The 12,846-nt window shown below is 38.8% G+C and overlaps 1 protein-coding gene across 1 annotated transcript in view; it reads left to right on the top strand.

The window, feature by feature from the left end:
- Nucleotides 1–5,190: 5,190 nt before the first annotated feature.
- The window catches only part of CFAP206 (cilia and flagella associated protein 206), a 28,606-nt gene continuing 20,950 nt past the window's right edge, over nt 5,191–12,846 (top strand). Inside the window, exons 1-5 of the mRNA XM_028108123.2 lie at nt 5,191–5,298; nt 5,903–5,986; nt 9,017–9,107; nt 10,796–10,984; nt 11,781–11,939. Coding sequence (XP_027963924.1) covers nt 5,191–5,298; nt 5,903–5,986; nt 9,017–9,107; nt 10,796–10,984; nt 11,781–11,939 — 631 coding nt within the window. The remainder of the gene's footprint in view (nt 5,299–5,902; nt 5,987–9,016; nt 9,108–10,795; nt 10,985–11,780; nt 11,940–12,846) is intronic.

Raw genomic sequence — 12,846 nt, 5'->3', positions numbered from 1 at the left:
GTAGTTTCTTATAATCTTTTATATTTCTGTGGTGTAACTTCTCTTTCACTTCTGATTTTATTTATTTGAATTATCTTTCTTTTTTTCCTTGGTGAGTGTAGCTAAAGATTTATTGATATTGTTTATCTTTACAAAGAAACAACTCTAGATTTCATTGATCTTTTCTATTGTTTCTTTCAGTCTCTATTTCATTTATTTCCACTCTGATCTTTATTATTTTTTTTCTTCTACTAATTTGGGGCTTTGTTTGTTCTTTTTCTAGTTGCTTTAATTGTAAGGTTAGATTGTAAGGTGAGATTTTCTTGTTTCTTGACATAAAGCCTATATAACTATAAACTTCCCTTTTTAATATATTTACGGTGTCCCAAAGATTTTGAACATTTTCATCTGTCTCAAGGTATTTTTTTAGTTTCCTCTTTGATTTTTTTGTTGACCCATCAGTTGTTTAGTAGCATGTTGTTTAGCCTCCAAGTGTGTGTGTTTTCTTTAGTTTTTTTCTTGTAATTGATTTCTAGTTTTATACCATTGTGGTTGGAAAAGATGCGTGATAGAATTACAGTCTTTTAAATTTATTGACACTTGTTTTGTAGCTTAACATGTGATATATTCTGGAGAATGTTCCATGTGCACTTGAAAAGAATATATATTCTGCTGTTTTTGGTTGGATTGCTCTGTATATTTTTAAAGTTCATTTGGTCGAATGTGTTATTCAAAGCTACTGTTTGTTATTTATTATTTATTTAAGACTTTATTTGAGAGAGAGAGCGTGGGCACGAGCAGGGGGAGGGGCAGAGGGAGAAGCAGGCTCCCTGCTGAGTGGGGAGCCCGATGTGGGACTCAATCCCAGGACCCTGAGATCATGACCTGAGCTGAAGGCAGACGCTTAACGGACTGAGCCACCCAGGTGCCCCAAAACCACTGTTTCCTTACTGATTTTCTGTCTGAATGATCTATCCATTGATCTACATTCAGTAGTGGATTTAACTTAACATAAATAAATAGAGTCTTCCAGTACTATTTTGAACAAAAGTGATGAGAGTGGACATCCTTGTCTTGTTCCTGATCTTAGGGGAAAACTCTCATTGTTTTCCCCATTGAGTGTGATGTTAGCTGTGGGTTTTTAAGTCTACAACATTCTTGAAGGTAATCCCTTTAATCTCAATCCCTTGAGATAAAAACATTTAATAAAATGGAGCTTACTTCCTCTATTGTTACTTCCATCATAATTGGTCAGCTCTATTTATTTATGTTAAGTTAAATCCACTACTGAATGTAGGTTTGTGCTCTGGTGTTCTGATACTTAAAGTCCCTTCTTTTTATTTATTTTATTTTTATTTATTTATTTATTTATTTTTAAAGATGTATTTATTTATTTTGAGAGAGTGAGAATGAGAGAGAGAGTACATGAAAGGGGGGAGGGTTAGAGGGAGAAGCAGTTCTCCCTAAAGCCTAAAAGCCCTAAAGTCCCTTCTTTTTAAACAAAACTGATAACAGTTCTCATGCTGTCTTTTTCTCAAGGTAAATATATCCAATTCCCACTTTTTTTTTTTTCTGACAAGATTCTCTGGAAGTACTCTAGGTCTCCCATGTTTCTTTTTAAGTTGCTGCTATGTTAAAACTAGGAAAAATTAGTTCTATAAGGACTAGAAGTCCAATGAGTCATGGGAGTATGAAATATATTTTCATACTTGATTTTTTCAATAAAAGCAGTGATAAAGGTAATAATATCTAAAACTTAATGATCCTTTTATTTATATCAGACATATGCTAAATGCTTTATAAGTATCACCTCATTTTATGCTCAACTCTGTGAGGTAGATGCTATTATTATCTCTTTTATAATGAAAAATTTGGACTATTGAAAGGTTTACAGATGAACTATTACCACTATAATAGTGTATAATAAACAACCAAGGGCGCCTGGGTGGTTCAGATGGTTAAGCGTCTGCCTTCGGCTCAGGTCATGATCCCAGGGTCCTGGGATCGAGTCCCACATCGGGCTCCCTGCTCCTTGGGAGCCTGCTTCTCCCTCTGCCTCTCTCTCTCTCTCTCTCTCTCTGTCTCTCATGAATAAATAAATAAAATCTTTAAAAAAAAATAAACAACCAAAAATCTTAGTGGTTGAAGACAATACTAATTTATTATCACACATCTATAGGTTGTCTGGAGTTGGGCTGATCTAAGTCAGGCCCAAACTGGATAGCTGTGATCCTTTTTGCTTTTTTTTTTAATACAGTTTTTTTTTTTGAAGATTTTATTTATTTATTTGAGAGAAAGAGCGTGCCTCCTCCGGAGAGGACAAGCTGGGGGAGCCGCAGGCACAGGGAGAGGGAGAAGCACGGGGGAGGAGCAGCGAGTCCAACGCAGACCATCTCAGGACCTCAGGATCAAGACCCCAGCAGAAAGCAGACACTGAGCCAACTGAGCCACCCCGGTGCCCCTTGCTTTTGTTTTGTAAAACGAGATACTTTTATATAAGCTCCATACAACATACAATCTCTTGATTTTTCCATCCTCTCCAAACTGGCTCGTGCCTCCCCCTCGCTCCCTTTTAAAGGCCATATAGGTTCCCACACGAGCAAGTGTGAACCTTAAAAATAAAGTTGCCAGTTAGTTTACCAGCAAAATGTTTTTTTTTTTCAGGAATAACAGACAACTACAATTTGGGACAAGACAGTTACACAAAACCATAGGCAAAAATAACAAAGGAAAGGAACATTATTATATTGAGAAGAAAGAGGAAGTTGGGAGGGGTTGTTTTCAATAAAAGTCCATTGGAGAAAAGCAAGAGTTTAGGGGGATGTGGGTTTCTCATTGGCTGAGTTGCAGGGGTGGTCAATTTCTTATAGGCTACAATGTATGTTTCCCTGTTCAGGCCTGTAATTGATTATTCTTTCCTTTTGAGGATTCTTTTATTGGGGTGTCATTGACAATTCTTCCTATAATTTAATGGTGGAGTGATAGGGGCTCCCTCTTCCAGGATCCCTTTCTAGCCTCCCAAGTCTGCTTTTAGTGAGGTTTCTCTTTATTAAGTTTTTCACAAGTAAATATCATTAAGAAATCTTGTGTTTGACACCCTTAACCACTAACGTGTAGTGAACCTGACTTTCTCCACCTGGGGTTTGGGACCTTCCTTTTTTTTGTTTGTTTCTGTTTTTAAAATTCTCGCCCATCCTCCGGAGTTTGGGCCCAGCCACGCCTCCCCACGTTGGCCCCGCCCATGCCGGCCCCACCAAGTCGTCGCCAGCGTTCTATCTCCATGGTTACCGGGCGCACGCGGAATACCTGCAGCTTGCCCCAAGGCAGGGCAAAGCCGGGGCAGAGGGGAAGAATCGGATAGACTGGGCTCTAGCTCTCCAAGCCAAGGTGAGCCCACCTGGGGCTCTGCGCCCTTCAGCCCGAGGTGTACCGCGAGAGGAGGGAGGGCGGGGAGAAGGTGGAGCCCCTGCGGCTGGACACCCCGTCCAGCCTGGGTTGAGACTTAACTGTCGGTCAGAATTCCTTTGGCAGCGCGTAGACCAGGCGGAAATAAAGGTCGCTTCCGGTCGGAGGTGCCCCGGTCCGCAGATTAGACCTCGAACTCGCTCTGAGCGGGCGTCTGAGCCTTCGGGTTTCTGCTGGGCGCCGCTCGCACCCCAAAGGCCAGAAATCCCGAGAGGGGGAGAAGTGGGGCGGGGAAGGGTACCGAGGGGAGTCAGTAGCGACTCCCTGCGCAGTGCCTGGCAGCGCTCGCGAACGCGCGCAGCTAACACGGAGTACTTGTTGCAAGCTGCTGTTTTAAGCGCTTACTTTTGCCACGCCCTGTTTTAACCACTAGGTATATAGAACTCACTTAGGTCTTGGGACAACTTTGGGGAGATGGTGGTAGTCATATCAAATTTTTCAGAGGAAACCGGCTCAAAGAGAGGGGAACAAAATGCCCAGGGTCTCAGCTGGAATATGATCAGGTCACCAGGGATCCCAGGCAGTTTGGTTCTTACTGGACAAAATGCCAAGTGCTACATTATCTGAACGCTAATAATGCTGAGAGTTCGCTTTATCTACCCCGATTGCCTTTGTTACTCTCTGCATGCAAAGACTTCCTGTGCTCAGTTACTGACGCTTAGAAAGATCAGGAAACTCAGTATCACCAAAACGTATTTACTGATTTGTAGTAAATGGAATTAATAACTAGGAGTTCATCTTTCAGAATTTTCATATTTCATGTAATATGCTTTATTATTATTATTGTTATTATTATTATTTTGCTTTTATGTTTTTAGTCAAAAGTCCAAACTCCAACTTGGATGTGCAGGAAAGAGAATTTAGATGATATGAGCAAGAATTGTTTTCCAAGAGTCCCATATAATTTTGAAAGATCACTTAGTGAATGTGGTGGAATAAGCATTTCCTCCTAAAAACTGTACTCTGCCACCTGCACAGATAGGGCTGGGGTTTCTCTTTAATATCTACCCCCTCAAAACTGTTTAGTCAGCACATTAAAAAAAAATTCATGGTATAAATATACTTTTGGTGGCCACTGTCATTTAAATTGTCAACCTAAAAACAAGAAACCACTTAAAGGGGCAAAGTGGTTATTTGCGGTAAAAGGATTGCAATTGGGGATGTACAGTAGAAACCCAGTAGAAACCCAGTAGTGTGCCAGTTAAAGGAGGTGGTCTCAGGGTTTTTATGGAAGAAAAAAGTTTAGGTAAGTTGTTTTTAAGAAGAGCTCACTGGTGCTGACAAGCAGGGCTAGTTTTGTACATCAGTCATTGGTCAGTTTAAGTAATCACTAGTCAAAAAGTTCATATTTATCATCATGCTTTTCAGACAGGGTTATCTTGTTCTTGCTGACTTCTTGGAATGTTGGCAGTTTGGCTTAGTTCAAAGATTTAGAAAAGAGGACATGTTAGGCAGTTCCCCTGAAATGCCTCCTCCAGCTCTGTTTTAAAAATGGCTCTACTATGTCATTTTCACAAAATAGGAAATATTTCAAGCCCAATTTGAAGTCCTCGTTGCTCTTTCTGTCATCAACAAAGTCCTTCATTTTTATAAATATAGAACTGTTTTATTTTTATAGATGGTTAATAAATACTAATAAGTTAATAAATAATAGTATGACTCTTTACAAATATGAGAAATCTAAAGAGAAAAAATCACATAAATACATTTTAAAAAAAAAAACAATCATTGTTTTATTTAGCCAGAATGCCTCCCACTCAGGCAGAAAGTGTTATAAAGAATATCATTCGAGAAATAGGACAAGAATGTGCAGGCCATGGAGAGATTGTTTCTGAAACTCTGGCTGCTTTTATGGTAAGAATGAATATTTTTTGAATTACTGCTTTATTAAAAAAATAGCTTTAAGCGGTGCCCATTTCCCTCTTAAAATTTTGTGAAGCTTTTCTAAATGTTATTCAGTTGAAAACATTGAGACCATTGGACAACTTAGCGAAAAATATTTTTTCTATGAAGCATGTCTTTCTGGATTTATAGAGACTGATTTAGAAACCTTGATTTGTTTTAGAAGCATCGATAATGTTGTTCTGTGTCAGAGTTATAAGATGTATTTTTGTCCACTGTTGTAAAAATTTCTCATTGCCTTGGTCTCTCTATTCTTGCTTTTGGTTTAACAATACAAAATAAAAATATGATAAAATATTCAAATAGTTTCCCAATTTAAAATCTAGTCACTGCTTTCAATTTATTTCTCCGTATAATTTTTCAAACCCCCATATTCAAATTTGGTTATTGCTTCCTTTCTTCAACCTCTAATGAAGGTGCTGATGAATTGGGTGATAAGAAAATCAGCTGAATAATTGACCCCTGAGTAATCAGGACGCAGTTTAAAAAATGGAAACAAACTGGTTTCATAATTATGTGAAATAAAATTATTTAATAGTTTCTTTCCTACTCTCAGGTGAAAGCTGTTGTCTTGGACCCAAGTAATGGCTTTAACATGGATAGACCCCTCATGAAAAGTGATGTACAGAAACTCGTTAAGGTGATTATACAACAATTCTCAAATGTTAAATTATTTATTTGCAGTTCTGAATACAATATTTGTATGAGCCGTTATTGCCTTGAACTTCATGATACAAAACCCTACCAACTAGTGGTGCAGGCAAATGTGAGATTTATTGTTTCTCATAAAGTCTAGAGATACATTGTTTTTCTTGGCTTCCTGGGTCACCTTCTTTCATCTCATGGTTACAAGATAGCTACTCTATCTCTCCGCAGGTATGAGGGGAAAGAACAAAAGGCAAAATGTGTGTGCCACTTGGGTCTGTCACTTTCTATTCAGAAAGTAATAGCTTTCTCAGAATTTTTCTCATCTGCTTACATTTATTGACCAGAATGATACTACAAGCGAGGCTGGGACATTGATTTCTTTTTCTTTTTTCAGCTGAACAAATCTTTTCCCCAGTCCAGATTGGGGCTGTTAGTAAGGAAGGATGAGGTATGGATACTGGCAGGTAACAATATCTGCCACAGTAGTTTAGAGACATCTTGTTATGAATCTTGTGTTACATTGAGAACATTGACTTGTCATATACTATACAATTACATAGCACTAAATTAAGATTTAGATAATTATTGATTCAATGTCATTTGTTTTTCAATTCTTTTTTTTTTAAGATTTTATTTATTTATTTGAGAGAGAGATAGAGAGCACGAGAGGGAAGAGGGTCAGAGGGAGAAGCAGACTCCCTGCCGAGCAGGGAGCCCGATGAGGGACTCGATCCCGGGACTCCAGGATCATGACCTGAGCCGAAGGCAGTCGCTTAACCAACTGAGCCACCCAGGCGCCCCTTGTTTTTCAATTCTAAAGGAAACTTTGAAGCCACAGCAAATAATTCATAGTTAGAAATCAAGGATATGTGCCTGAAAACCAGTTTTAAGAACCAAAGAAGGCAGGAATTTTATTTTTATTTTTTTAAAGATTTTATTTATTCAGGAGAGACAGAGAGAGGCAGAGGAAGAAGGAGGCTCCCTTGCAGAGCAAGGAGCCCAATCCGTGACTCGATCCCAGGACCCTGGGATCACGACCTGAGCCAAAGGCAGATGTTCAACCAACTGAGCCACTCAGGTGGCCCAGAAGGCAGGAATTTTAGACATCATTAGTTTTTTTCACATTTTTTTTGAAGATTTTATTTATTTATTTGAGAGAGAGCACGAGCCGGGGGAAGGGCAGAGGGACAATGCCCAACACAGGACTTGATTCCAGGACCCTGGGATCAGGACCTGAGCCAAAGTCAGGCGCTTAACTGACGGAACCACCCAGGCGCCCCATTTTTTCACATGTTTTGAGTTTGACTCACTGGATATAGGTGCTTACATATTTATTTTCTAAATATTCCTAGGTGTATTTCTTAAAAATTCAACATTATTTTTTTTTCTCCCCGGCTTAATGATTTTAATTTTAATTCCTTCCTTCACACAAAGGACTTGCAGCAAGCTTTCCCAGGCTTGTATATGGGTATCCTCTGGGCTCAAACAAATGGCAGAGAAAATTTTCATCATCCCCATCTTCTCTCACATCCAGCAATTCATATAGTGGAGCCCAGGTCTATATTGCAGATGTCAGAGGGATCAGGAAGAGCTTTGGAAACCTGGAGCTGGGGAATCTGTTGTTAGGATGCTCCTGCTATACAAACGCTGAGATTCTCCAGGGCAGCCTAGAGCTAGGTCTTTCTGTGCTGATTTTAAATGTGGTGGGAAACCTGTTCTTAGCAATATGACTTTGCAAAATGACTGTGACGGTCAGTCAGAAATTTTATTGGAAAGCTCTGAAGGAGAATCAAGAAAAGGCAGAAAATAAATTTTTCTCTTTTTCAGGGCTCAAGAAGAGTTTTTCTTTTTTCCTCTAACTCAACTAAGTTGGAAAGAATTAAACTCAATATACTTTTAATATGACAGGTACATAAATTATCAATGTACATCCTGCTTCATAGGACACAGGCTGTTTTCTTTTTTCTCAGTTAAAAATCATGTGGATGAGGGGTGCCTGGGTGGCTCAATCGGTTAAGCATCTGCCTTTGGCTCAGGTCATGATCCCAGGGTCCTGGGATCGAGCCGCGCATTGGGCTCCCTGCTCAGTGGGGAGTCTGCTTCTCCCTCTCCCTCCGCCTCTCCCCCCAGCTTGTGCTCTCTCTCTCAAATAAATAAATAAAATCTTTTTAAAAAAATCATGTAGATGAGCTAATTTTTGTATTTGTAAAGTCTGTGTTTAGAACAGTACTCTACACCTGGACAGATCCAGGTGCACAGACTGCATCCATAAAGGCACAGCGTCCAGGCCTCACTCTTGCATTCCATTCCCCCCTATCCTGGAAAAGCAGGGTTGGTGCTAAGGGAGGTGCATGGAGGGTGTTGGATGCTGATGTGCCTGCCAGCGGTAGATATAAAGCCTAAGGGGTGAGACAGGGAAGAGAGGGAAGGAGAGGCGAGAAAAGAAAAATTCAGGTTGTTCATCTAATCTAAAGGGACAAAGCAGAGAAGTGGAATGAGCCATCTATGTGGGAGGAAAATGGGAGAAAAAGACCAGAGGAAGACATTCTGAAATAGAAGGCAAAGCTAGAGAAATGTTGTGAGCAGAGGAACAGCTTTTCATAAAATGCAAGTAACCCCCCAAATCAGCAAAGAAGTGTTCGAGGCTCAAATAAATTGTAATGAGGAGCTCTAGGTGAGCTCTAGACAGGAGCGTAACCTTCATGGAGCACTTACCCACATTTGGACTGCATAGACTAGCCAAGGTGTCAAGTTTCTTGCCTTCAGCTAGGCTGCTAGCCACCTGAGTATGGTGATATTATTGATCTCAGGGAAATAACTTATTACTTACTGTTGTTGCTCGGTAAACTATGAAGCATGAAGTCCTCAAGGAGCAAAATAATAATAGAAGAGGTTATTGGTGGATGAACATCAGAAACCATTGCTTAGATGATTCTCTTAATTTTTTTGGAAATACTTTTAAAAATGCTTCTGAGTATTTCAGAAAATATAACTAGAAACATTCATGGGTATTCTTTTCTAGCTTTGTGTGTCTCGGCTGTTGGATAGTAAAAATCCATCCCTGGACACCATTAAGATGCAAGTCTACTTTGATATGAATTATACAAGTCGAGGTAACATGTATCTACTTTTTTGATACCCTTTTTGAAAGATTCCTATTGTATTTCAGGTAATAAGGGCTTTATTTGGTTGACAATGAACAATTTAATTTTTTAGTCTGTCTTTTGAAATTTTTTCCAATTTGGAAGAATATAGTAAAGGTGGAAATGCTAAATGAGAAAAACACCAATGGCTTTTGTGAGTGTTAAAAGTAAATTCTAATTATTATGCCTATGATAGTTATGCTTCCAAGTCTATCATGTTTTAAATGTTCTATCACTAATAATACACAATAATTAGAAATTAAAACAACCAGCCCATTGAGTTAAAAGTTTCTAACTTGCTGATTTTTTTGTTTTTTGTTTATAGTATTATATTGATTACCTAAATTAGATAACTATACCAAAATGAAATGAATGATGGGAAATTTAAGTTTAGAACGTATTTCCTTAGGTAAATAATTTAATACATACATCAAAGACACACTGGCAACAAGAGGAAAAGGAAAATACTCTATAGACTAGACTGCCTTTACTGCACTGTAATGCAATCATTACTAACCATTTGGTGATTTTTGTTGTCTTTTTTTCCCTCTTTGTATTGAACTTTCACTTATGCTCCATATATACGTTATGTATCTTGCTTTTTTGCATAGTACTAATGAGATGTTAAAGTGATAAGTAATCATGGAATTGATGAAACTGTAATTTAGATTTTTAAAGTTTGCATAAAGTTCTCAGTTGCTTTTGTGGTAAGTATAGGTGTGAACGGTGCATGGTTGATACGTGAATTATTGCCCTTGAAATAGTAAAACGGGGTGTCTTACTGAGCTAGTTGCAAGAATTGTACTGCTGGTGGATTGTGGCTCCTGCCACAATTAAGCCCAGATCTCATCATATCACAGGAAGAGGGGAAAGGGAAGCAGTTCTTGATGCAACATCATATTATCAGTAATGCTATTCAAAGGAAATTTATCTAGAACTAAAATAAAAATACGCATAATTGAACAGGAAGATTTACACTACATACATGTGTATTTCTACTGTATGTGCTTGCATATAACATACCACCTGTGCTTACATGGGATGTTATGTGTAAATATGTGTATAGTATGTATGTTTTTACTGTATATGTTTATAATATGTATATTATAAATTGCCCTCTATACTTTCTGCTTAATTAGGAGGTTTTAACCCTTTTGGATATTACTGTTTGGATTGTCTGTTGAAAGTCTTAGGTATTTTGACAGAGTATGCCATTTAAAGCACTGCAATAAATCTTTCCTACTAGATTTTTGCCTTGAGGTTACTTGCTGGCCACTGTGTTTTTTTTTGTTGTTGTTGTTTGTTTGTTTTTTAAAGATTTTATTTATTTATTTGAGAGAAAGAGAATGAGAGATAGAGCGCACGAGAGGGAAGAGGGTCAGAGGGAGAAGCAGACTCCCCGCTGAGCAGGGAGCCTGATGTGGGACTCGATCCCGGGACTCCAGGATCATGACCTGAGCCGAAGGCAGTCGCTTAACCACCTGAGCCACCCAGGCACCCCACTGTGTGTTTTTTATTTTGATTAGTACACCTTAAGAAAATACTTGTTTTTGTGCAATAGAATTGCCATACCCAAGCCATTTTTTTTCTCTGGTCCTACTTTCTTATGTGAGGATTCTAAATCAAATATATGGAATGTTGTCCTTTGCCAATTTTAGAGGAATTTCTTGAAGAACATCACCGAGTCTTGGAGTCTAGGTTAGGCTCCATTATGAGAGAAATTACAGATAACAGAGCATGTGCTAGAGAAGAATTGGAAAGCCTCTACCGTAAGATTGTCAGCTATGTCTTACTACGCTCTGGGCTGGGATCTCCTACCGATATCAAGATTGTCAGAGAGGCAACAGGTAAAAAAACCTATATAATTTCCATTCCACATGTGAAAAAATGTGAACATTGTATCTTATAAAAGATGTTAAATTCAAAGTATTGAAGACCGAGGTTCCCTTTTTATCTGGGAAAAAAAAAAGTCAGCATAAATAAGAGCTTAAAACTTAGCCAGACTCCTTTTATACTGTGTATCAGCTCTAAAACCCAAGCAGCAACTCTGGAAAGTGTGCGTTGTTAATTTCCTTAAAGCTGTACATATCCAGGGACCCATCACTCCTTATGAGAGAAACATTGGCAGTGTGATTAAGAGTACCAGGCCGGCTGGCGGATGGGGACCGCTGGAAAGGGAGACTTCATATTCATGAAAGGAGTTGGTCTGTCATCTCAAACAGATGATGGAAAGGGACACTGTTTTATCCTCAGGAAGTATTTGCCCACTTTATTAATTTAAGGTAAGGAATAGGCAAAATTTCTAGCCTTTAATGGCTTTCCTCCACAATTATTTTAAAACAGCGATTTTTCTACTCAGAATCCTAATTAGAAAGCTTGTTTTAATGCCCATTGTCAAAACATTACTGACGGTGCTTAATTCCTGAAAAGAGACACAAAGCAATGGCATTATTTTCAGTAGCCCAGCTTTGATATGTGATAAGTTTTGCAATGTATTCTGTAACTAGGTATCAGAAATTTAAAGAATCATATAAGTAGCTCTATCAGGACAGACCTCTAAACTTTCTGCTGAAAGAAACCTGTGATTTAAGTTCTGATATCTGTATTCTACCATTTTGTTGTCCTTTTTGTGGTTTGTTTTAGCTGCCCTGCAGAGTATTTTTCCTCAGGCTGAGCTTGGGACGTTTCTAACACTTTCTAAGAAGGACAAAGAACGCCAACTGAAAGAACTCACCATGATTGTTACTGGAATTCGCTTATTTAACCGAGACTGTGGAAAGGGAGGAGAAGGCATTGATGACTGTAGGTATATCATTAGGTGAAGTCTGCAGGTTATGGAGGTTTAAAATCTAACTTGCACAGTGAGGAAAATAATGCACAGTATTTCACCGGCATTCTTAGATTTAAGGTATGCTTAAAGGTATAATCTTTAGATTAAATTAAATTAAATTCATTTTTTTTTTTTTTTTAGAGAGGGAGAGAGAGTGCATGTGAGTGGAGGGTGGGGGAGGCAATGGGAGAGGGAGAGAATCCTAAGCAGGCTCTACACTCAGCACAGAGCCCAACATGGGGTTCAACCTCATGACCCTGAGATCATGACCTGAGCTGAGGTCAAGAGTTGGACACTTCACCGACTGAGCCACCCAGGTGCCCCTAAGGTATGCAGTTTTGACTCTACCTTAGGTACTGTTACTGTTCCTAATGGATAGTAATTTTTAATTTTGCTGGGGCAAGACTTGCAGCATTATAGTACACGAAGCTAGTGTGGGAGAGTGAATCAGTGGAAGGAATGAGGGGTCTGCCTGAAGGCCAGCCTCTCCAGTTTGTTGGGCTCTGTGTTCTTTATTCCAAGTCAGATAACCAAAAGGGAGTAAAACTCAGTGATCTAAAAATAAAAATCACCCTGAGAAGAGTGGTTGATGCAACCAATGGAATGGAAAGGTCCAAGAGGAGATATTTGCAAATCTGCAAATCCAGAAGCATTTACTGTGCTGTTCTGTACTTAATGCATTCATCATCTCTGAGTTTGAAAGCACTCATGAGATATTTGATCACGGGCTCAGGAGAAGGGACTTCCTTATGGAGGCCCACTGATAAGGTGTTAGTGTCTGTTACTAGATCACTTATCTAGTGTAATAGGGTCAGTTTTTAAATAGAAAAACTGGAAAGTTTTAGAAAGTTCTAGAAAGTCAAATTCCCATTTTTTTAT

Source organism: Eumetopias jubatus, unplaced genomic scaffold (assembly GCF_037043125.1).
Source record: "Eumetopias jubatus isolate StellerSeaLion01/CBP00866 unplaced genomic scaffold, mEumJub1_p1.0 scaffold_6, whole genome shotgun sequence".
NCBI lineage: Eukaryota > Metazoa > Chordata > Mammalia > Carnivora > Otariidae > Eumetopias > Eumetopias jubatus.
This window is presented reverse-complemented; position numbering and strand designations above follow the sequence as displayed.